At 45.8% G+C, this 25,469-nt stretch overlaps 1 protein-coding gene across 4 annotated transcripts in view; it reads left to right on the top strand.

Moving 5' to 3' along the window:
* MICU1 (mitochondrial calcium uptake 1) overlaps positions 1–25,323 on the top strand; it is a 113,931-nt gene extending 88,608 nt beyond the window's left edge. For 2 of the 4 annotated variants that reach the window (XM_082311235.1, XM_082311232.1), the window contains 4 exons: positions 7,316–7,453; positions 13,696–13,804; positions 21,674–21,763; positions 23,881–25,323. In XM_082311235.1, the coding sequence (XP_082167361.1) occupies positions 7,316–7,453; positions 13,696–13,804; positions 21,674–21,763; positions 23,881–24,041 (498 nt within the window). In that variant the 3' untranslated portion in view covers positions 24,042–25,323. The remainder of the gene's footprint in view (positions 1–7,315; positions 7,454–13,695; positions 13,805–21,673; positions 21,764–23,880) is intronic. The other 2 variants (XM_082311233.1, XM_082311234.1) reach the window with 1 other exon arrangement.
* Positions 25,324–25,469: the final 146 nt, after the last annotated feature.

Genomic DNA, 25,469 nt, shown 5'->3' with positions numbered 1-25,469 from the left:
AATACAAGTGTTTAAAGAGGGTGGAAATTATATTGCCAGGATGTCTGGTTGCTGTTAGTTTGAAGTTCAAGAATATCTACAGAAGATAAGTTTAGGAGTATTTCCGACAAATGAAAACCTAGGACGTTGAAGATGTTGATTCTTGCACAGCAGGAGTACTATGCTTTGTGGTATTTGTGTTTAAAATCCCATTTAAAACTGTGATGTGACCATGTTTCATATTCTTTCGTGGTGTTTATAGACTAGCAAGGCCATGCAGTAACTCTCAGATGAGCCTGTGCACTGATAGGCATGGGCATAATCGCAGAAAAAGCAGCGGAGAGTATCGCTTCGTCCGTGCGGCTCAGCAGTTGGTATTCCCATCATGGGATAAGTCCGGGGAATATAGATTCAAGTCCCAAAGCACAGACCGAGCCGATTTCCACGTCCTGTCACCTCGGGGCTGCTGGAAGGGCTGCACCGTAGAGGTAATCGGCAACCAGACTGCGAGGTGCCACTGTTTTTTTTCTTTTGGAGTTGCTTTAGGAAAAGTCCAAGCTGTGTTTTCATTGTGCTGTTTTGTGGTACAGCTGGGTGTTTCCCTCTCATGTTGATGGGCTTTGAGGCTCTTGCTGGTTTTGGTTGATCTTAAACACTGTTTGAACCTATGCCGAGTGCAGCAACTGGAAGGGCGTGATGGTTATTTTAACAATCTTCTTCAGCAGACAAAGCAAGGAAAACAAAATAAGCCACCATTCAGTGTACGGACCAAAAAATGCGATGCGAGGTTAGGAAGAACTTCTTCCACTTTTCAAGCGTGAGGTTTTTACATCCATTTGTGGTTGTACGGTGATGCTAAGCTCTCTCTGAGGGTTTTGGTGCTCTGGCATCCCTCCCTGGGCAATTGCCGAGCTGGTGTTGCTCTCTTGGGCATAGTTCAGTCCAGTGGCAGAGATCGACAGTACACTGCTCCCTGTGTTTTAAGCAGTTTTTTATACCTGCAGTCTCTGGTTAGACAGGGTTTCAGCACTGGGCTTTTAGGTAGAAATTTCCCATATTAATGCTATTGGTTATGACAAATTGAATGAGGAGGGAAGAAAGTCAGCTGGAATGAGAAGTCTTCCCTGAGGAGTGTCTGGTACCCAAGCTTGATCATTTTCTGAAGGAGAGGTGTCCTGGGGGCAAGTTAAACTTTCATCTTACATTTTCTTTCCGAAACACCACCATGTCTCAGCCGAAGCCATGTGTCCCACCGTGCCGAGCCTGAACTGGAAGGGGCAATTCAGCCCTTATCCCACAATGTACCGTGTGCCAGGGCTGCAGGTCTGTGCTCGTAGAGACATAATGCTGTTATACCCTAAACCTTTGGTTTAAATGACATTTCTTGGTTTCCCCCTTGTTTTTTAAATTGGAAAAGTCTACATTTACGAGGTAGATGGTCTGAGTCCGTGGTAGCATTTGCGATGCCCCATCTCCACAGTTAAGGAGGACCCAGAGGAGGTCCTTCTGCCCATGCCAGATGGCTCCGTAGCCATCAGAGCTGCTTCATTTCCTAGCAATGAGCCTTGCAGCTGGTGGTGGCAGGAGGAGAGATGAAAGGAAACCAATGCCTGTGTTTAAGAAGTTCCAACTTTTTTTTTTTTAATAAAAATGTTTCTCGTGGTGGTGTCTCTGAATTGGTTCAGGCTGGATGCCTCTCAGAAGCTGGCATTTGATTTCCCGCAGGAGAAGGTGGATTGAGTTAGTGGGGGAAAAAAATAGTGACGTCTGGAAGCAGAGGGATTATGGGTCTGTCGTTTTATGGTGGATCCTTGTATTGCCTTTCTATAAAGTTAAGCAATTAAGGGGATGTGGAAGCAGAGAAAATTGTCTGTTTATTTGCCTTCTGCTTTCCTCATGTGATGAAGCCTTTCCTCCATGCATTGAAGAAGAGAGTGTAGGGTTATTTATTCAGACAGAAAGCTAAGCTAGAAGGAAGCTTACCCACATTTCAGCTTATAGAGGAACATAAAGATGTTCATCCTGTCTGATGGGTTTGGGCGGGGGGTAGTATTTAACACGTTTAACATTATGGGTAGTCTTTTAAATGATTGTAGAAAGTATCCTAATGCGGTATATGGACTGGCTACTGGGACTGGGCTAGTGAAGCTAGGTCAGGTTGGTAGTGAGAGAGTGCTGTGCCCTATTTCTCCTGCCTTCTTACCCTCCCATAAACGCCTTTGATTTCCTTGCACATCACGTCGGCTTTTAATGAATTTCAAAATACTGCTGATTATATTTTAGGCTAATTTCTTCAGCATCTCGGGCGTCCTGGCTTGCGGGAAGAACACTGGAGAGTGTTATATTTCATTATTTACTGTATCCTTGCCAGTGTGCGGATGCGGAATCCGCTGCTGGCACCAAGTGGCTGCGAGTGGAAGCTGCTCCGGAGGTGCTGGACTCACTGGCCATCTGTGTTGCATGTGTAGATTTTGGGGCTGCAGTTTGGAGGGGGGTAGGACCCCCCCCGTTTCCTCCCCAGTTTCCCCGATGGTGGGGTGTCACGCGTGGGAGCTGCTCCATCCCGTGCCGGCTGGTGCCCTGCGATGCCAGCTGATTGCCTCGGCCGTGCTTTTCCTTTCTTTAAGGTATATGAAAGGGAAAAAGGCTGTCAGAGGACTTGTTTGCTTGTGATAAATCTCACCATTCTCTGCCCTGCATCCCGTCCTTGTGGGGTCTGGTCCCCCCACTCCGAGTGACTGGAAAAATAACTTGTACAGTAACATCCCATGCATGAAAGCAAAGGATCGTGATTACCTGGGAAAGGACACTATTTTTCCTGCCTTTTCAAATACCTGGGGGATTTTAACACTTAACACTGTTCATAGACTGTGTGTTGAGTACTGAAAGAAAAATTACTGTAGGCTTTGCTCCCTCCTTCATTTTCAAGTGGAGACGATGGATGAGCTGTGTTCGGTTGGCCAGAAGACATTCAAGAAGGCAGGAGAGCACAGATGTGGTACATCTGCTCCCAGACAGGGAGGTGGGAAAGGGGGTGTCAAGGGTAGCTGGTTTTGTTTTTTGGTTTTTTTTTTTTTTAAAAGCTGAAATCAAGGTGTTTTTTTTTCCACTCACAAATCAGTTGAAGCCAAGTTTCTTTATGAATAAACACGATTGCTAACATATCAGAAAAAAATAGGCAGAATTCTCTCACCAAAATTTTTCTTTTTTTGCATCATCTTTAAATGACATCCCCTGCTCATCCCTTCTGTAATTAATTTAAATGTATCTGACACTTGCTTGGGGGCAAGTTTTGAACTTTCTTTACCCATCACCGTGATTTCGTTGCTTTTTCTTAGTTCAACGGTGATTATATTTGAATTTGGAAACTGGTTGTTGACCAGCTCTCGCTTGCCAGCCCCTTTCTAGGCTGGTCTTTGCAATGAACACAGCTGTGTGCCTGTGTATGGGAGAGCGTAACGCTTGGCCGCCAGGAATTGACTTTGGGCATCTATGAGTGTTGCGGTTTAATGTTAGATGTGTTCATTTTAAAGTGAGATAAGCCCAGAATAAGAATCATTAATTCCATGGTTTTCAGGCTTTTTTATTTCTTGTGAATAATATTTGTATGGTATTTTGGCTCATCACTGCACGTGATGACCACCTGCAGAAATTAAAAGTTGGAACCAGTTTTGGAGCCCACAGGGAGGAGGAATGAGTTGGTTTATTCACAGGGTCTCAGGATGATTTTGTACTTTAAAGAGATTTTATAAATAAGTTATTTTAGTTACTTCATCTTAGATTTGGTTTATCTTTTTGTCCTTTAAGACAATCTCCCAACTGTGCAATAAAAATAAAAGACTAAAGCTCTTTCATCTCATGCAATGGGTCTGCTGCAGGTGAGGCTCTTGCTACTGCTGTGATCAAGACTTGGGCTATGGCAGTAGCATGGGTGCTCCACTTAATTTTCAAGAAATTTTGCAAGATGCCAAAAATACTGCGAGCATCAGCATGTTAATTGTGCTCCACGTTTCAATACTGCTGCTCAGAGCTGGTGAGATCCTTGTACTTGAATATTGGAGTTATTTTTAACAGATGCTGTAGAAAGTTTGCCTCCAGAAGGACTTTCCCCACCTGCCTTGCCTCGTGTCTTTGACAGCTGATGCAATAGCACTTGTAAATTTTTATTTTCCCTGTAGTACTGAAGAATCCCCAGTGCCTGGTCTAGACAAAGTTGCCCAAACCTGGAGTTTGCATGTTTTGCTACACCTCTTGCCCATCCTTTCCTTGCGTGAGTGATGGTTGAAAGCGTGCCAGTAGTACCTGCCGGGAAACTTTTGGGCCAGTACACTTCATTTTTGTAACGTAAAAGGAGTAGCGGGTGCCAAGTGGCATCAGGCAACCTCTTGGGGGGAAAAACTTCTCGTGTGGCTGTTTAGACATATTGGTCCAGCTGCAGCTTTCCACCAAGGAAATCCCTGAAACCCTGAGGACCAGAAGCTGAGAAGGTGAATCACAGGAGGAATAAGCATTTTACCCCATTGCTTATTCTCCAACTATATACATTTAATAATAGGTGCCACTAAATAAGATAACTTAATCAGTTTTTAATACTGACATTTGAGATGCAGAAGTTAATTTGCGTTGAATTTTACAAGTAATCCTGCTTAAAGCATGCTTGTCTGCCTTTCTCCCAGCTGCATGGCTGCAAAGATTGATTGGACATTACAGCATTATTCTTAACGTACCAACTTTCCCCAGGTAATCCTTAAACCATAGGTGTGTTTCATCATCTTTTATTTGGCAAACCCCAAACGAGGGGAGCCGAAGGGCTCGCCGAGACCCTCTACAGCGGCAGTGGGCCAATTGTTTTGAATATCTGAGGGTCATGGCTGAAAATGGGAAACAAAGAGGAAAGCTGGGCTGAAACGATGTGTTTCATTATCATGCTCCTGTTAAGACTTCTTCAGCGTGGTGTTTGGAGAACAATCCTGCTTTCTTATCTTCAGGTTGGCACCAAAAGGCTTTGTGTGAGACATGTCAGGAGAAAAATGAAAATGAAAAGTTTTTTTTAATTTTTTTTCTGGTCTTTTTTGCATCCAGTAGTGCAAATCTGACCACCATCTGAATGCCTAGCTACAAAAAAAACTGTGAGGAAATGGCCCTTTTTTATTTCCCCATCTGCTCATGTTACCCCATGGAGCTGCACAATGCCTGCTCCTTAATGCAGGGCAGGGGGAGAGGACCGGCAGGCTTTTAGATGCTGACTCAAGACTTTTCTAAACATATTCACCACTTATGAGGTTGATTTGAGATACTCAGACCAGTTTCTTATTCATTAATAAAAGATGCTGGCTCATGCTCTGCTAAAACTTGAGATATTTGAAGATGGTTGGTAGAAAAATACTGGCTTATGTATGAAATTAGGAATATTATAGTAGAAGAAAGCATGGGTGCTGCTTTTGAAACAGGACTGACTGAATTTTTGTGTCTCTTGGGTATTGTAAAACTTGTTCGCATTCTTCAAACATGGCATGCTTTTTAATGAAGAACACATACTTTTCCTCCAAATGAGTTTTCCTCTCCTTTCCCCAGCACACGAGAAGGGGAGAGGCCAGTGTTTTGCATCATGAGTAAACCCCGACGTCTGCCTCAGACGACAGTAAAAAGTGCCATCTTTTTCCCCAAATACTGCGTGGGCCACTCAAGCGCAAGCACAAGGTGCTAAGAAGCAGAATTTATCCAGCTGGGAGCTGCCCCCTGCCAGCGTAGTCCATCCAAACCTCTCCAGCCCTGGTGTTTCGTGCATTTCAAATGCAGTAGGAATCACTTGGTGTCCCACTGGGAAAAGCAGCAAAAGTCTGGCTGATACGCTAATAACTAAAAAATATTTACCTCCAACTTGGCATTAGCATGGAAATTGTAATAGCTTGTTTGCAAGCAGCCTAGTTGTTACACAGCGTAGCTGAAGAGCGTATATATTAAAAGCGTATATAGCCAGCCATGTCTGGAGCTCTGCCTACACACAGATTGAAAGCAAGGCTGGTGGATCTGCCAGCTTTCATCTCCCCACCTTGATCGCGGTCGGGTGTCTTGCTGGCTTTCGTGTTAGCTGTGTAATTAAGCAGAGAAGAGCAGTTGAGGCGGAAATGGTTAACTCACCAAGCAATATAATGTCAAGTCAGTGGTACTGAGTTGTTCTGTAGGAGTTTAAAAATTAATTTTGTTGTTAAATGTCATCTTCTGGCTTGTGATCAGCTATAGTGTAGGTCGTGTGTTTTCTGATAAATATGAAGGAAATCAAATAAAGGGTCCTGAATGCTGAGGTCTGTGAAACTGAAGTCGGTTGAAGTCTAATGTTGATGTTTCTAGAGCCATAAAGAGGTGGAGGGAAAACGGAAAAGTTGAAATCTGCATTATTGATCTGGCAGAGACGTGTTGCTCAAACCCAGCACCTTCCCAAGTCGGGAGAATTGCTCTTCCCTTCTCCCCTGCAGTGAAAGCCAGGAGAACATAAACTAGTGCTGGCGAGATGGATTAATGGAGAAGACCTTTCTCTGCTGAAAGGCTTGTGGGAAGTTCTGCAGGGGCCTCACAGCAGCGTTCGTAAGGGTCTTGAAGGGGCTTAGGACAAGGAGAACTTTCTGGGACTGGGGAAGGTGAGGTCTGGAGACCTTCATGAACCTTCCCTTGCTGAATCCACCTCTACAGGGCTTGGAGCAGAGAAGAGCTACAATGAGACCTAGTTTTTGCAAGATTTTTCTTTCCTGGTTTATTAAGCACCAGCCCCTTTTATAGCAGTCACAGAACCGCTCCTACATATACTTCATATATGTATGTGTATATACATATACGCACGCTTGCATGTTAGCTCAGTCCTGCGCAGATTTTTGATCAATCAGAAAAGATCGCTGCTGCAGCAGCCAAATTCTTTGGATGCTTATTCAGACATCCAAGCTGGAAGTCCCTGTGTAGAACACCTTAGAAGTTGTTCTTGCTTTTCACCCCTTTGGAGACCTGTGGACACTAGCTTGGTTACAAGTTAATAATCCTGACTTTACAAGTCCAGTTCTACAAATGCTGTCCCCCTGCGAGATAAAACTAGGAGGGCAAGATACAAAGACTTCTTCCAGAGGTTGTCCAAGGAACAGCACATAGGGAAAATGTTGACTTACTGGTGGAGACGGTCTCGGGGGAAACAAATATTCAAATGCGTTAGGATTTCTCCTTCATCAGTGTTTCCTGCAATATTAATTATTTATTACGGTGCCTTTTTACACCCTTCCCCTGGATGGAGCTTTCTGCTGCACAGCCTTGTTTTCATCTCCCTTTTTGTTTATTTTTCTTCCCATTCCAGTTTGAGCGGCACGACCCAGTGGAGGGGCGGATCACGGAGCGGCAGTTCGGCAGCATGCTGCTGGCCTACAGTGGGGTGCAGTCCAAGAAGCTCACTGTCATGCTGAAGCAGCTCAAGAAGCACTTCCAAGACGGAGAGGTCAGTGGCGTCGGTGGCAAATTTGGGAAGTTGCAGTGAGGGCAGCCCTCCCGCACTGTGCTGAGAAATGAGTAAGGAATCTCCATCTTCCGAAGAAAAGCACCTGTACCTTTTTAAGCAGTGCGGGGAGACATGCTGACTTTGCAAATGATAAATACTTTGCCAGCAGCAGGGAGATGGAAGAGGTGGGAGTACAGTGGTCAGCATCCAGATCAGGGTGTAGGCTTGTCCCTATTAAAATGGGTGCTGTAATTTTCAAAATTTAAATTTGCTGAACGGCACCCTGGGTCTGGAGCCAGAATAAACATTGAAGACGTGTTCCTAGTTACTGGCTCAACCTTGGATTAATTAGCTGCTGCAACTGGGCAGTTTATTATTTAGTTATGAACTTACGTGAAAAATTATTTTAATTACTCATGATTTAGAGAGGAATATGGTTGCAGATCCTACACTCATTAATTTAGTGAGAGACCTTGGAATAAGACATCCGTACCGAAAGGATGTGCTTTATCAGGTAAGGCAAGTATGGGCTGCTAAATTACTTCAGTATTAGAATTTCACATCTGCTTCTACAAAGGTGGATTGTTCCTTTATTAACTAGGTTATAAACAAGCAATTCATCAAAACAAGAATGGATAAAAAGTCTTTGGCTGCATATTGGGTCGGTCTGACTGTTTTAGAGCTGCTTCCTCCTGACATCAGAACTGGTGTTTATTTCTTAACTGGTTTAGATGCAAAGTGTGTTATAAAACACAAGTGTTGGCCAGGGTCCAGTCCTTTTTTTGTCCCTCTTTGGTGCCTTAACTGGACTCCTCTGATGTGTAGGAATCCTCAGTTCATGTGAAGCCACTCCAGTGGGTTTTTTTCTCCCATTTTCTCCCTCTTTCACTGGTGCTGGAGGAGAATTTGGGCATACTGAAGCAGTGGAGCATGTAGACTGATAGGTCTCTATTAACTGCAAATAATGTCAAAAAGTTAAAAACTGGAGGAAACCATAAGTGAGCCAAAAGGCTGCGCTCAGAGTTGCATTCCTGCCAGAGGAGCTGCGGTACCTGCAGCTTCTCGTGGCTCCAAAAAGAGCTGCTTTTTTTTAAGATTTCCCTCATGTTTTGTAGGAAAATAGGCTCAATATTTAATAGACTGTTATCGATAGATGGTGTCAATGTGTCATCGGAGCTGGGACACATTGCATGTTAATATTTGGAAATCTCACTTCTCAAGCTCTTTGTTACCAGCTTAAATAAGACCATTGATGTTTCCAAGGTTGTGTCTGTTTATTTGATCTTTGAACGAGACACTGCAGATTCAGCTTTTCCAATACCTCTGCTCCTCTTGAATTTTAACAGGAATCATTTGATTTCTTGTTGAAAAAATACCTGTGATGCGTGTCTAAAAGAAAGTGTCAGCTCTGTTGTTAACGTTCCCAAACTGTCGATTCTTTTGCTGTGATTTGGGTTTTTTAAATATATATATGCACATACACACACACATATATATATGAGAAATTAGACAGAGGGAGTTATTTTGGAAGGTTTCTCACAGCAGATGTTTTCGTCCTTTCATGTGTAAGCCAAGACCCTGACATCTGTGGCAGAGGAGGAACTTTTTGTTTTTACCTTATTCCTCATCCCCAGATCAGCCAGATTGTGTTTCTATTTGCAGATAACCGGATTCAGAGCAAGTCTTTTTCTTTCTTTATTCTGAGGACTTTCAAGGAGGGGGGATTAGGGAATAAGACAAAAAAATGACATTTGCAAGAAACAGAATTGGTGGAAAACACTTGATTCCTTAGACCAGGGGGAATGAAACACACACAATCCTAAAACGAGACGGCCTCTCTGTTAAGAACTACAAGATATTTAATGGTTTAAGGAGATCTAAAGGATGCGAGACGTGCCAGCCACTTTGCACTGGAGGCAGATAAGCCTTTTTTGCAGCCAGGGCAGCTCAAAGTCAATGCTTATTCAGAGCTAGAGAAATCAGGCACTGAAATCCTCCGTTTCAGCAGGTTTTAGCTCACAGACAATCCAGCCTGGTGCCTAACTTTGCATGTTCTTTTATACAAGAGAACCTTTTCTTGAAAGTTCGTGGGGTTCTTTTTTCCCCTGAGATATTTTAGAAGACCATATCCCTTGCAGATGTCTGCAGCACTTTGTATCTAAATACACTTACGTACTTTTATTGGATCACCCTGGTGCAGCTGTCAGTGTTTTTATGTAGCTTAAATTTCCCTGTCTCTTTAGAAACAGGACTGCCGTGACCAGAATCACATTAACTGCCTTTCGAGCTTTCTGGATAACTTACTCAGGGATGCGCTCGCAAAGTTTTCTTTGTAAATGAATGGGGTATTAAGACAGAGAGCGTTCTCCCACTTGAAACTGCAGAAGCTCGACGCTGGCGTTGCTTCTTCCTCTGTGTTTGTAACCCAGACATCTGCAGAGCAAGCAGCTGCTTCGGTCGGGCTCTGCTTTACTCCCATTGTATAAAAAGGGAGCGGAGCCGGTGCTACCCACCGCTCTCCTCTTGGCTCCCAGACCTCAAAGAGACATTAAAGCCACCCAGCCACTTCTTTTGTCCTGTGATACTTTCCAGTCCCTGAACTCCTTGTAGGTCAAAGAGGTTTACGATGCAAACATGTTTTGCAGGAAGAATTTTTCCCCAAATCCCTTCTTTTCACACTTCACTAGCCTACTTTTAGAGCAGCGTAGTATCATTATCTGCACAGTTTACTAACCTGCTGTAACTCCCCTCTATGCCGAAAGCAGTAGGGGCTTTGACTTGTTATTGCTTTCCAAATAAAGTGGGCCTAAAATATTTTTAATCGTGTGATGCTGGGAGGGGAATGGCAGTAATTGTACCAAACCTACCCGGCAAGCTTTACCTCGGAAATGCAGTTTACCTTGTGAGTGCTTTCTTACAAAATCTGCCAAATGCCATCTTCATTGTCTGATGCAATTACCTTTTCTGCACAAGGCAATCCTGGCAGCCTCCAAAATGTTAAAGCTCTGGTTTTAATCTAACCTTCAGCCATTTTCCAACATTGTTATTCTACATTCCTGCTTTTGGAAATGGCAAGTTTTCTTGTATTAATTGATAATCTGCTTTTATTCTTATTTTTCTTGAGGAAAAATCCCATCTTACCCTGGATACGTGAACTCCTCTGCATATTCAGGGAGCTGCCACACTCTACTTTGTTTAAAATTGCTTACGATCATCCTCTTTGAGTTACACTTACACAGCTGCTTTTCCACTAGTAAAAAGGACTTGAGTTGTTGGTAGTCTTTACAAGCAAGGTATTTGGTTTATGTCTCCTTCACTACTAGAAACCCAAGCTGACTCTTCAGAAACTAGTGATTCAGGTTGTCATCTACACGTGCTTTGGGGGCTGTGTAGCATATTTTTCTGTTGAGATGGCAGAGGGTGGGAGTGAGTTGTAATTCTCCCCAGCTGAAACCTGGGTTCCCAGGTGAAAAGCCCTAACTTTTGCAGAAGGTGTTTGAGCTGTCGTTAAGATGCATGTTGCAAGCAAATACGTGTTTCTGGAGTCTACCCGCTTACGTTATCGCTAGTGTCACCTAAATGATGAAAGGATCCAGGCTTATGAATCAACAGCTAGCTCTACAAATGCCTTGAAAGAAGTGATCATCCAGATCCCGTAATCACTTCCCTGGTGCTCTCTGGATATGCAATTTCTTGTGATTCCAAATTAACACAAGCCTCTCTTATGTCATGGAAACATCTGTTGGTCTTTGAATGGAGATGTGAATAACTTACGAAGAGCCGAGCAGCGCTGACAAACACATTGATGGGGAATAGATACGTTCCCATACTCAGACTTCTGACTGGTGAAGGTGATCAGTCATCTGCCGACTTGTCAGTGCAAGCTTGAGGCTGTCCCAGTCTCTGACTTTATTTTTATTTTGGTAGCTGGAAAGGAGTTAATGCTGATGCCAGCCTCAACTATAGGATTCATCAATAAAAATATTAAATTTCATAATACTGATGGCACTTTTTCTACAGACATTCAGTATCTCTGTCCACATGAAAGCCCAAATTTGTAGGATACCCCAGTATGTCATTGTTTTTGTGTTTTCAGCTGGTGAAAGGACCATGAGTTTACATATGTAAGCATGTAAACCTTCTCTGTTACCTGTTGAAGCAAGAGCAACTGCAGTGTTGGTACTAAACAAGGGGCTGTTTTGCCTGGGCGGCAATGGTGTTTGGCCTTGATGTCTGCCATTTCACAGTGGAAAATTCCAGGAAAATGCAAAATTGGGGGTCTTTGCCTAGAATAGCTGCTGGGATGCTTTGCAGCCACTACTGCAAACCTCAGATGTCCCAAAAAGAGCAGGCAAACCCCAGCACAGTGTCTTCTGCTGGCCTGAAAGTGGCCGCATGCCTCCTGGTTCCTGCAGGCTTTCCACATTTTTAGTGCTCTGCTCCCAGGCAGGAGCATGTCAATCAGGAAATGCATAGTAGGGAGGCACCCGTATGGCTATCTGAATCGCAAAGATCTTTTCTCCTCTAGATCTGTTGTACAAAACAAAGGAATCTTTGCAGTACGTCCTGCAGAAGTACCTGATTTATTTGATTTTTTTTTTTTTTTTTTTTTTTTTTTTTGCTATGACAGTATTTTATTTAATTTTGCCATACATCTTTTAGCATGCCGCTTGGGAAGCGGAGCAGGTCTACATTTAAAAAAAAAAAAGCTCCCTGTATAGTAACTGGGGATTTTTTTCAGATCCGTTGTCCACTTGTGTGTTTTGCTATCTCATCCTTTTTGGTCTGGATCCACGAATCCAGGGCTGACAAAGCCTGCTGTTGCATTTGTCGGTGTGCACACTGTGCAATGTACATCAGTGGTGCATTGCCACATATTCAGTTACAGCGAAGATAGTAACAAGCTGCACATTTTCTGTAATTCTTCTGCTTACAATTCTAGAGGCACCATGTCTGTATGAGAAGATCATAAAAAATGTGCTTTTTCTTTCAAAAAAAGATAAGTGGCTTATTCCCTGGTTAGAACTTGTTGGGAAGAGTTTGAGCAGGGTTACAACGGATCGTATAAATTTATATTTGACAGTACCCGCTGAACATGTGCTCTTCCATCCAGACCATGAAAAAGTGCCATGTTATGCAGTTGGGATTTTTAGTATCTTGCTGTATCAGTCTGTCACGCTAGACAGGATAGGAGGAGCCTGAACCTGAACTCCTCTTGACAAGCTGATTTATCTCTTCCAGAGAGGAAAAGCTGAGTGGTTATTACTGTGGTGAGGATTTACCTCCTCCATTGGCTCTGGGCCGTGGCTGTGGTGGGGGAGTTCGGAGGCTGCAGCTCTTATCCCAGCACTGATGCTGGAGCTGAACGGATCGATAAAATTGGGTGTTGTGTTGTGTAACCGAGCGGGGGTCCCAGAGCTGCACTCGTTGGCAGCCGCTCTCCTGGCAGGCTCCTCGCCGGTCGGATCGGTGCGGGGAGGAGTGTGTCACTTATCCCCTACCTGCCCATCGGCTGTGCTGTGATGCAGCAGTGCCAGTGCTGGGGGATCTCGGGATGCGTTTCTGTGACTATCCGGGTGCGTGGCTGTAGGCGCTCACTGAGCACAGGCTCACCCATCCCTGGGTGAGCCAAGCCCTGGGCAACTGTGCTGGTAAGTAGAGCAGACAGCGATCCAGCCCCGCAACCATCCTGCCACCAGCAGCAGAGCTAACTGGGTCACATCTATCCGTGCTGTGGTTTGCGGTGTCACCTTCTGCGACACTGGGTAAGACATGGATCCCCCCCAGGGATCCCTGAATCTCCTGGGAGAGACTGTGCAGCGCTTGAACTATTTCACGATTGTCATTGCAAGTGTGCAGGCTTGGAAAAAATATATAAATGAACCTGCTTGCAGTGGTCTCCTGCATCCCAGGCTTATGATGTGTCTGCTCTTCTGGGCGAGAGCTGGCTGCAGAGTGAGGGCCAGAGGAATGCTTTTCGGTCTCTGCCGCTGCTGACCGGGCATGGGGAAGTCCCTTCGGGTCGCATGACTGGGGGGGCCGGGAGGGGAGCAGAGGCAGTTAACAAAAGTACGGTTCGCCACCTGTATCTGCAGGTGCCAAGGTAGGAGCCTTTTGAGTGTGCAGATGAATTCCCCTCTGGCTACAGCTTTGGGCCGATGAGTTACTTTGTTGTTCGTAATCCAGGTAGTGTCACAATCTCCTTTTCCCATCACTGTAAGACCATGTTTTCTCTGTCCTAGGGGCTGACATTTGAGGAGGTGGAGAGCTTCTTCACTTTTCTGAAGAACATAAATGATGTGGACACAGCTTTGAGCTTCTACCACATGGCTGGAGCTTCACTTGATAAAGGTATTAAAACTTGCGAGACGGACAGGCGCTGGAAGCTTGAGGGAGCAGGACTCATGCCGTGTCTTTGAAGTTGGGAAGATGTTGAATGAGCCCAGGCTGACAGGTTAAAAATATACCGAAATTGCAGTTCCTCCCTGTAATGAGAGATTTAACTTGCTACGTCCATGGATAAAGAGGGATTTCAGGTTTTATACTTTCTGAGTTTTAGATATAGAGGGGAAAAAAAAGCCGAAATGTATAGCCTGAATGAATAGATTAGGAAGCAGTGGTAACATGGTGAGATCTTCAGCAGGACCATTTAGGTCTGATGTGTGCAGAGGCAAGATGACCTAGTGAGTATATCACGTGGTCTGGGACCAGAGCACAGGCACACCAGTGTTTCTTCTTCATCCCTGACTTCTGGAGTGACGTTTTTTCTCCTTTCACGAAGTACTTGAAAAATTATTGTTGGCAAAGACAAGCGGTATTCTAAGAAGTGTTCTTTCAAACTGTATCTTCTGTAGAGGTCTCCGTGACTGACACAGCAGAGGCACTAACCAGCAGTGAAGCTGGTGGTAGGAACATTTCAACCCGTGTTTTGTTTCAGCTTTGCTTAAAAATGATAAGCTTTGCTTAGAAATAAGAGCTGTGTGGCTAGGTGCTGCGTTTCTGATCTGAAATCCAAGTAATGGCAAGCACCTTTGGAGCTCCCCGGCACACTGGAGGGAAGGCGAGGGAGCACTGGAACCCCACTAAGGTCCCAGACTGAGCATTAAAGTCTGTCCAGAGGAGGCTGTCTTCAGATAACCCACAGTCCAGTGGCTGTGCGTGGCCAGAAGAGCTGGCTGAATAAACTTCAGAGCTGGTGTTTCCTGGGGAGCTTGGTAATAGTGTGGTTTATTGATCAGACCAATCCATATCCTTCTTCATCTTGTTGTGTTTTGTCCTTTTCTGAGCTAATCCATATCAGGTACGTTCTCAGATCTTATGCACCGATTTTAAAAAAAAAAACAAAAACAAAAAACAACCACAAACAAACAACCAAAGAAACCTATATATTTTTTTGAAAAGTCCAAGTTTCTGCTGCTAGGATTTGTCACAAGTGCGTGCTTTGCTTTTCTAGATCTTTTTTAAGAGTTGTTTTTTTAAAACACTCAGACTGGGAATATAAAAAAAATCAATGGCGAACTCATTAAAAGTTTTTTAGGCTAAGTGGAAACTCTTGTCTACTAGAAAGTTAAAGCTGATGTATTTAGGCAGCTGTAAAATTAAATGTTTCAGAAGCAAGCTATTCTTCCAACCACTGGTGTTGTGGGAATATTAAGACATTGATAGTTTTTTGGGCAGTGGAACTACGAAGGGAGTGAAACGTGTCACATCTCTTCTTGCGTGTGTCAACAGCCCTCCTCATGTTTGATTTTTCGGGGGAAATCATCTGTACTCTTTGGTTTAGATCACCGTTATCTTAAGACTTAAAGTTAAAAGAATCTGATAGGATTTTCTTTAATTTAAAAGTAAAAATAGGAAGTATAGATGTGCTGCTGCTGCGCAGAGCCCTTTCTGCAGCATCCCACGAGGAGGTAATAGCCCAGTGAATCCAATTTACTTAGTGTCTACAGTAAATTAGCAATTGCCCAGACGTGGAATATGTATTTGTGGAGCATTTAGGTCTGCACACAGTTGGTAAATCAGCGTGATTGCTGTTTAATTATGAGCGATTAATGAGCTTGTGCTGGAGCCACAGCCATTGAGCTGGGAGTCCTTTGGCTGGAGTAAGAAACCTTGGGGAGGTTGGTGGTGTGCAGGGCATGGCTTCAAACCGCTGGCGGGCTTGGCTGTCGCCAGACCCCCGTCCCTGCCTGCAGGGTCCCGGCTGTCAGGAGAGATTTCCTCTGGCTCGGTCAGAAGAGGAGGGTTATCCCGCAAATCCCCTTTTCACATGTGTCTGGTAGCTGACACGAATCACCCCTTGCATCCTTCTGTGCTGCTCAACCCAGAGATGCTCCTGCGTATCTGGCAGGAGGCATAAAGGCAGCGTTTTGCTGTGGTCCTAACGAAGGTGCAAAGCAAGCAAGCTGCAGCGCTACACCTGGGTTTTGCAGCAGGGATCTGTGTGCTCCCATGCCTAAATTGTCTATGCATTACCCATTTCCATATGCGTACACTCTGAGTCTGGATATTGCACCCACAAATCAAATAAGCAATAAATGGGGTGTACTCTTCTGAAAGTCAAGCTTTCACAAGGTTGCTTATTAAAAACCAATAAATGTAAAAATTACGCATCATATGGGGAGGAGGAAGAGGATAGTTTGTGTATCACATAAATTGCTGCTAACCTAATGCAGCAAATGTTATTATAATTTTAGAAGGGCCGTTTAAAATTTAAGAGGAAAAAAATGGATGGCACCAAACAGCCGTAGCTTGACAACCTGTTTTCTGTGTTGAATGAAAGTAGCCTCTTCTTCTAAAAAGGATCATAAACCTGTATTTTAATGATGCATAGAATAACACACAGATTATTTGTTATTCCATCTTTCATTTTACCAGAAACATAATAGCCGTCGTTCTCTTAAATCATAAGCATTGCTTAGAAAACTTTCCTGGCCTGGGCTTACAGCTGGCAGCAGGACAGGGGCAGAATTCGTCGCTTATTCCCCTTTTGAGGCGAGGGTGCGAGTTGCACTCTTTTTTGGCACCGTCTGCAGCCACACTTTCCAAGCAGCCGTTCTGCTGGCACCGGCAAAGAGCCACGGTAGAACTCCTTTGTGGGTTAGGGCAAGGCACAGATGCGATTCGCTAGAGATGGGCCAAAGCAAGGGGAGACAGCTGAGCCTGCTGCTCGCTCTGGTGGCTCAGCCAGCTCAGAGCGGGGCTAGAGCCCAGGGGGGGTTAGTGGAAGATCATTTTATTTGAAGTATGGAGCTTGAAACGGCTGCAGACTTGACAGGGAATTTGGAAGGAGGTAGAGGTGAGTTTTGAGTGCAGCATGTGTTTGTCATTGAATTGCTGCTTGCTTTAATCCGCCTTCGGAACTGGATGAAAGAAGTCAGTCCCCCATGGAGGCACAGCTCAGATCACTCCTCTGGAGTGATGGCATGTGGTCAACGCTGGTAGTTGGGTGGGGAGGACTTCTGTAGGGTAGGTGAGGTTGGCAGGGATCTATAGAGACCCTCTAGACCAACAGGGTCACGTACAGTCAGGTTTTGGATATCTCCAAGGATGGAGATGCCACAGCCTCTCTGGGTGTGTAAGAAAGCCTGGATGAGTATTTGCAATAATTTGTGAGAAGAAGAGTTGAACGGTGAAATCTGGTGTCCTGCAGAGGCAAGTCAGGGTCACAGGTTGTCACCTTTGCTGCCCTCACACCAGTGCGTTGACGTGTGTGTATGTGTGCATCCTGATGGAGAGGGACCGTGGCAGTGCTTGGCACCGTGTCCTCAAGCAGGAGGGGTCTGGAGCTCACCTGCCCTTTGGTTTTAGTACATGCACAATTACGGTGCGGTGTTTGCTGAGCACTGATGCAGCGAGTTGTTGGGCAAAGCTTCACAGCAGAGGACGCCGGCCCACAAGGCTTTAAGAAATCAGCTCAGTAACCCTGAGGACAGGCTCTCCATAGATCAACAGCCCCTGGAAGATACCTTTCAGTTTAGAAACCACTTTCTGGGTTGGAATCTCCTTTCTTTACTTATTTATGACTGCAAATATTACATAAACGGTGGATTGGCTCTGCCTTTGGTCCGGTAGCTCTGCTTTTTTCCCAGAAGCGTGATCTCCATGACTTTCCATCATGCTTCCTTTGATGTCAAAACAGTTTCTACTCAGCTGCAGGGCTGCAGCCTCACATTTTGAAAAGAAAAAGCAAAATGTGCTGTGCCACAGGATTGTGTAGGGTTTGTACTCCTCTCTCCTGGATGGATATTCCAGTACGTGCACATGCGAATGATTTGAAAAAAGTTAAATAGATTTTTGCTAGTTTTATTGTCGATGGCATCCAACGTTTCCAACTGGGATGCTTAAAATGAAACGTGCGTATCAACCTGAGACCCTACGTAGCCTGATTTCTGGGAGCCCAGAATACACGTGTCCTGCCTCTGCAGCCCGGGGCTGCCCAGGGCAGGGAGCCCTGCTCCTGTCACCCTGGGTGCTGTTCAGGAAACGAAGGCAGCAGCCCAGCTGCCCCTTATTTTTCCCAACTGTGTGATTAATCTCAAGATGGAGGCAAAAAGTGAAGTTTGCCATCTCACTAGGCTCTTGGCCATAGAAAAGCCCTGTTTGTAAGCACTTGGTGAGGTATTACTCATGGTGCAGTTTTGGGAATTGGAGGGGGAAAAAAAAAAGATAACTGTGTCAGACGCTAAACTTGCATAAAATAACTCAGATGGCTCATTAAAGGAACCAGTGGGAGACACTAACACTTGAAATTTTAAAAGCCGCATAGCTTTTCAAGATAGAAATATGGAACTCATTTTCAGTGGTATAAAATCCAGCAGACTTTCCCTTGTAGAGATGGATGCAGCCATCCCAAACCCCCAAATCTGGACAAGCTTTGTTTTAGGAGATGTTTCCCCAGATAGCACCTATTTCATTTTGTGAAATGGTAAAGAAATGATGCTGGGAGGTTTACTTCAATTTTATTTGCCTCATTGAGATACCTTGTAGTCTGGAGTGTGTGCATCAAAGTGGAAAGCAGAGACACTTTCCCCTTCCTTACGAGTCCTTAAAAACCAACAAAATTGTTACTGAGCACAGCACAGTCACGCAGCCCCTGTGAAATAACATTTTTACAGAATTTTTGCATCGGGCAAGAACAGTGTGATGGAGGTGACACCTGCGCAGTTGGATTAATGAGAGAGGAAGCAGTAACCGGCAGCTGTAAGTACAAATTACAGCTGGTAAAACTGCAGCCATGAAAAATAAGTAAGCACATGTCAAAGAGGAGGGAGGGATCAGGCGACACCCTGTAGAGATGGAAGGAGGCGGGTGAAAACTCAGCAGAAAAACATGACTTATAATTAAAGAAATCATTCTAACTTCTTCTTTTCCTATATAAAGCTATAGCAGATAACTTCTTCAGTAGGGTACCTGGGGCACCAAGAGGAGGGGATAGTATCAAAGCTTGGTTGAGCACTTTTAAAGAAGATTTACATTTAAAAGGAGTTAAATGAAATTCGGTGTTGCTGTCTGAGGAAATACAAATTTGCTTTTGCTGTCCGAAGGTCTGGGTCTCGGCTAAGAGGTGGTTTATAGCACTTAAAACCTCTGCCATTGCCAAAGTTGAGGTGTTTTAAAATGCCTCCCCAGCAGAAGGACTTTCTGGGGAAAAAATAAGCTGAGAAATAAGTTTAAATAAACTTTCTTTTACCTCAGCCTCTTCTTTTTCCTTGAGCTTTACACATGTTACTGAAGTCCCCCAGCAGCGTGCGGGGCAGGTAGGAGTCACAGCGCGTGTTTTCCAGCTGGCTGGAGCCAGGACTGTATTTAGGGAATGAGCATCACCTAATTGGGAAGGAGAAAGGTGCCTTTTACAGAGGCATATATAAAATCCAGAGGCAGGGCATTTATCTTGGTAAAAGGCCTATACCATCCACCGTTCGGCTCTGGCATTTGCTGCCACTTCATGTTCATGGCGTTTAATCAAAGGGGACCTATAAATACTGCATTATACCTGTGCAATTTATAGTCACCCTCTCCTCTGGTTTGGGGTATGTGTGATGCTGGCCGTCAGTCCCTCCCTCTCGGATCGAGAGGGAAAGCTGAAGGCAGCTTTATCATTTCATTTGTGAGTGTTTGATGTCAGTGTGAGCTAATTAAATGGTGGACCATTAAAGCCCTTTTTTGGAGGGCTGCTGCCATGTAATGCGCCCACTTGCTTGTGTTGCAGTTCATTCATTGGATCGTGTTTCATCTTGCTGGCTAATTTGTGCGCATTCAGAAGAAGAGAGCTGAAAGGAAAGGGATGCATGGACGTGGTGGCTGCCCCTGCGCTTAAAACGTGAATTCCCCCCTTTCCTTTGCTATCCAGGTGTTCCTGAGAGCTGTGCCACGTGCGTGGCGTGGTATATTCTGCAGCCTGGTTGGCGTGGGTGCGCTGGGAGAGACAGGCGGTCTCCCCACAGCTTGGTTGGCAAGGTTCAGGCATCAGGCTGGGGAACAAAATTAATTCAAGTTTTCTTTAATGATTACATTGCCTCTGCCCTCCCCAAAGCAAGCTCTGGCTGCCAGCAGGACAGGCACAGAAGCGGCGGCCATATCCTGACTTATGGTGACAGAACTGAAATATAGAGCAGTAACTGCAGACCAGAGCTACATCTCTCATCTAGGACAGGACTTCATCTCAGAAAGAATAATTACAGGGAAACAGCGGGTACCTAGTTGAGACTATATATATTTTAATCCATCTTCTATTTAATTTCAGTTTTCTCCTGCATTATTTAGTAAAAGGGGGGATTTTACTAGGAAAAGGACCTGATGGTGGCTGTGGATTCCTCCCCAAAAACCCCAAACCTCAGTCAGGGGAGCAGAAATGGGGTGGAAGGAACCAATAATCTGAATATTCATGGGAAAAAAAAATCCTATTAGAAACATTTTATGCAGTTTCGAATTAATCCAGTTATGGTATAAATTGGGTGCTTATTTTTTCCTTTCTGATACATAAATCTTCAAAATTTCTGAAGGGCCAATAGCTCTGCAAAGGGACCAGAGTGTATGAACCCAGAAGGATGTCGTGGATGAAAGCAGAGGCTTTTTTTGGTTTCAATCTGATTTTGTGTCGCACCACTTCCCCCTTTTGCCCCACTGAAGGGGAGCTCCGCAGCTAAACATTCATTCCAGTTGCAGTGGGCTTGCTGCTGTGGTGCAGTCTCTCTCTGGACGGGGTTTCTTCGCGTCAGACTTTGAAGGGAAGCGTAAATTTAGCTTAAAATATGCTCACATTCATGCAAAACCCTTCCGTTTTATCGAGTGTCTGGAAGGGAGCAGGGTGTTTCAGCCCTGACAAACAGCGACAACTGAGCTGCTCTTGCCTCCCCTCCTTCCTTCAATTACCAGCCATCAAAGGGAGACTAGAGGGCAGCCAGATGCACACGAATACATGTAGGGAAACAGCTGAATTAGCCCAGTGAGGGCTTTTTTCCCTTTATGCAGCAAAATCTACTGCATAACCCTGCCAGATTGATAGCTCCACGGATTGCTCTTTTCTAGAGGCGTGAATAAAACTACCGCTCGCTTCTTTGCTGATGAGCTCAGCTGCCAGTCTGGGGGGGTAGGGGGGTGAAATAATTCGTTACAACTCTTTATTTTATTGCAGGGTTAACCTGTTAACCTTATCTGCTTGCTGCAGAGCCTGTCGCAGGGAGAGGGTGGATGGGTTCGTTCCGCAGTTACTGGCCCTGGGTTGCTTAACAGGAAAAACAGTTTTTATTATTCCCAGCCTGTTGGAATAGCTGGTTCATAGAGTATCATCTTTGCAACACTGCCAAAAGGAGCTGCCTTGTTGATCAAGCCCGTCGGGAGAGGTTTCCCACCTGGTGTTTGCTGTACTGCTGACACTTCTTCCGATTTTGTAACCAAAGAGGGGGAAAAACATCTCATCTCAGTGTTTTTAATGTTTATCTTGAACACACAGGTATCAGCATGTCGGTGCTCACCAGCAGCCTCTCCACACCCCATGCAGCGTTGCAGTAGGAAGGCGAAGGCTTTGAGGAGCCTGGTTTTCAGGCATGTGTTGAACGGGCTGGGGACGAAGCTTATTTCAAGCCTCTTTGAACATGACATGTTTTCGTAAAGGCAGTTTTCCGTGGAGGAACAAGAGTCTTCTGCTCCTCTGCCTGCGTTCGCTGCAGTGGGCAGATCACGACATCTTGCTAACCTTCTGCCTTCCCTCTGTTGCAGTGACGATGCAGCAAGTGGCCAGGACGGTGGCCAAGGTGGAGCTCTCGGACCATGTCTGCGATGTGGTGTTCGCGCTCTTCGACTGCGACGGTGAGTGACCAGAACCTCGCCCCCTTCCTCTCAGCCAGGCTGGGTGAGAGTCGAGCTGGGGGAAGAAATACAGGGGGGGAAAAAACGCCAGCCGTGAAAGCTTGCCATGGCCTTGGCTCTTCTTGCCACGCTACCATCCGCTTTTTGGCTGTGGATCTGTACCGATGCTCATGCCCTTCTAGGAAGGGTATCTGATGTTACCCAGCTTCCGAAATGTTGATCTTAAAGCAGGGGATGCAAGCGTTTGGCGTGCGCAGCTTGCTACACAGCTTTTTTTTTTTTCTGTCCACAAAACTCTTATTTTGTTTAACAAAATGAGCTGTTGTGCTCCAGTGTTGGAAACGAGCCTATCTGGTACTTTATCATCTCCAAAGTCCTAGACAAATATCAGCTTGCTTAATTAATGGCAGCTCTGTGCCCTGCTGGGAAGCTTGTTGCTTTGCTGGCCCACAGAGGATGTGAGCGCTTGGGGGTAGCTTGTTGCCACACTGAAGCAGCCTCGGGTTGATTTAATGAGAATTAGTGGAGTCTTTGCCACCAGGGGATGACGGCAGCAATTCAGACTTGGAAAGTAGCAAAATTCTGCATTTGCCCAAAACTATCAAGCCAAAACCAGAGACCTTGCTGGCACCCTGCTTCTCGAGCACAATCACTGGGATCTGGCAGCTCTGAGCGGCAGCAGTGATGCATAAATAGACAGTTGTTTGCTTTCTGATATAAATATGAACATGAAAAAAAAATCCACCTTTATTTTATTCCTTGTTGTCCCTCTTGGTTTCAGCCCCACCTGCTTCTTTGCACCTTTCTAAGGTTGCATCTCTTGCTTTATTTTTTTCTCTGTGCTTCAGTGCCACTTTCTGATACAATCCTCAGGCCAGATGATCAGGCTGGAGATTAGAGCGAACCGAAGCGTAGCCGAATATTCCCTGTTTGCATCCTCTCATAGGAGAATCTGCTAAATATTTTGATAGCAAACCTTTGGGGGGAAAGACTGTAGTTGCCAGAGGAGTCCTTGTAAGGAAGGAATCAAGTGGAAAAGCAGGTGCAGACCTCTTTTTTTTTTTTTTTTTTAATGATGTGGGGTTTTTTTTGTGTGTTTTCACTCCGTTGGTGTTTATAGACATTACCATGCACGCATCAAAAACTTGCAGTGCCAGAGGGAATTTTACTCGACCCTTGTTAGTTTGCTGGAATTTCGCTGCCCAGATTTGCATTCAGATGTAAAGAAGGAAAAAAAGCTCTCAAATGAAGAAACTCATTCATGAAATATAATGATGCCGTTCCCCATATGAGGCAGAGAGATTATCTCTCCTTTGATCTTTGGAACTGATGGCACTGGCGGGTTTGTTTCTCAAGGGCTGATGTCCCTCATATTTCTTCTGTGCCCAAAGGTGGGTTGCTTTCCTGGGCCGCTCCCCAGAAGCTAAAATCACTGCTATCAGCTGTGCGCCATAGGCAGGGGGGCAAAACAGGCAACGGGATACGTGTGGCATCATGGCAGAAGGCATCAGCCCCTCGGCAGACAGGCGTCAGGCTGTTGGTCACGCCATGGCTTGCTGCTGTCCCCTCCGATCAACCAGTGCCCTAAATAAAAATCCCAGAAGTCTTAATTTATTGGTGGTTAAGCAACTACAGAATAAAATTTGCCCAAATTTACTATAATCTTATTTTTAACATAAATTTAGTTGACGTAATTCTCAATAACCTCTCTGGATTACTTTAATGAGTCTTCCCTTCTACTCCATTAAGAAAAATCTGTGCTCTGTTACCCTGTGCTCCTGTAATTTCCTAAATCACATAAAGCAGAGAGTTCTCTGTGGGTGCATGGGCATTTGCTTTGCATTTGCTTTTCTGTCTTCAAGCCCCTGCACTCCAGACCCTGCAAGACGTGGCAGTGCCAGGCTAAGCAGGGCAGCATCCGTAGGGTTGGGATTTAAACATGCTGTGGTTCAGCAACCCTTGCTCAGCAGGCTGTTTTGGGAGGTTGAAGCCAAATGTGACTTCAGTCTCTGCGAGAAATGTCACGTGTGGCTGCTGCCCTTTAAAGTTAGTGCATGCGGGGAGGAGGTTGTTGGTGGGTTTTAGTGTTTCTAATATCTTTTTTGTTCTTCTTGCAGGGAATGGTGAGCTGAGCAACAAGGAATTTGTTGCCATAATGAAGCAGCGCCTTATGAGAGGCTTGGAGAAGCCCAAGGACATGGGCTTCACGCGACTCATGCGGGCGATGTGGAAATGCGCCCAGGAGACGGCGTGGGACTTCACCATGCCCAAGCAGTAGCAAGGTTGGGGAGGAGCGCCTGGCTTCCCTGTCTCAGCCCTGCCAACACCGCCTGTGGGCAAGAGCCGCTGCTGCAGACACCTGCAGGGTGGCACCAGGCTCTGGTGAGCCCAGACTGTTCATAACAGGAGATTTTTGTAAATTGAAGTTAGAAATCAAAGCCTGTTGTATTTGCAGCTTCTGCTTGCTGCTGGCCCCTTAATATTGGCCTCTCAGGAAAAAGAAAAGGACTTTTCTTGCTGCCGCCACCTCCGCTTTGTGATGCACCCTGCCTGCAGAGCTGGGCATCGAGCGACTCGGTGGGGCTGCACCCAAATCACTTTTATTTAATGTTATTACAAAATGGCATGGGGTTTATTTTAATTCTTAGATTGCTCCTAAGAAAGAAGCAGTGGGATTCCTGGATAGATCGTACCAGTGGGACCTCGGAGCAGAGGCTGGAGCAGCCAGGTGGTGAGAGCACCCCAGGACTTCAGTCGGCCAAATGCTCTGTGCTCCCCCAGACTGTTGGGGGGTGGAGGGGACAGGTGCACCCCCAGAGGGGCTGCTGGAGCTGAAGTGCTGCCTCTGGTTTAAGAGCAGTTAAAAGTAGTGGAGCAACTGGCTGTCCTGCCCATCCTGCCTTGCATAAGCAACCTGCTGCGGGAGGTTTCCAATTATCTTTTTTAAATGGAGAGCCCTCTCCGTTGGGAATTGCTGCTCTGTAACGGGAACGGGCTGAAAGATGTTATTTGCCGAGTGCTGCCCTCTCTGTAAAGTATCATGTAAAGATGTTGCTCACAACAATGTGGCTGGTGGCTCATCTCTTTCAATTGCTTCAGGTCTTCACCTAAGGCTGGTGGTGAGTCACCAGAGACGGGGCGTTTCAGAAGGGGGAGGAAAAAAAACCACCCTGACTTTCCAGAGCTGGAAGGACAAGGCCGAGAAGTCAGGGCTGGGCAGGCCGGAGCTGCCGTGTTTGCTGTCCCGCCTTGCCAGCCAGCCCCAGGCAGGCGCTCTGGTTTGGGAGGGCCCCGTCAGCCATCTGCCCCGTCAGCCATCTGCCGCGGCCTCCGCGCTGCAGAGAGGGGCGCTCCGCCGGCGCTTGAAGGACAGCCGCCAGCTCCAGGCTTCCTTCGAGGGGATAAAACACTGCCAGACATCGCTCCTGCTGCTGGGGGTCACTCCAGCTACGGCCAGCTCTTTCCTCTCCTGTCGTTTGCCTGGCGGTAGCGCGCTCTGTTGAGGCGTCGCTCCCTGCGCCGTCACGCGCGTTGCATCGCGCAGCGAGGATGTTGGGGTGCTGGCGCGGTTGCTCCTGCTGCCGTCACCTGCCTCGAGATCCTCTCTTTTGGAACAAAATGGATCCTGTTGCCATCCCCGCACCGAAACGGGGCGGGGGGGGTGGGGTGGGGTGTCCTCAGCCATCGCCTAAACCTACGGCAGGCT

Source organism: Platalea leucorodia (assembly GCF_965183815.1).
Source record: "Platalea leucorodia genome assembly, chromosome: 4".
NCBI classification, from domain to species: domain Eukaryota; kingdom Metazoa; phylum Chordata; class Aves; order Pelecaniformes; family Threskiornithidae; genus Platalea; species Platalea leucorodia.
Note: the sequence above shows the minus strand (reverse complement) of the source record. Positions and strands in the feature narration are given on the sequence as shown.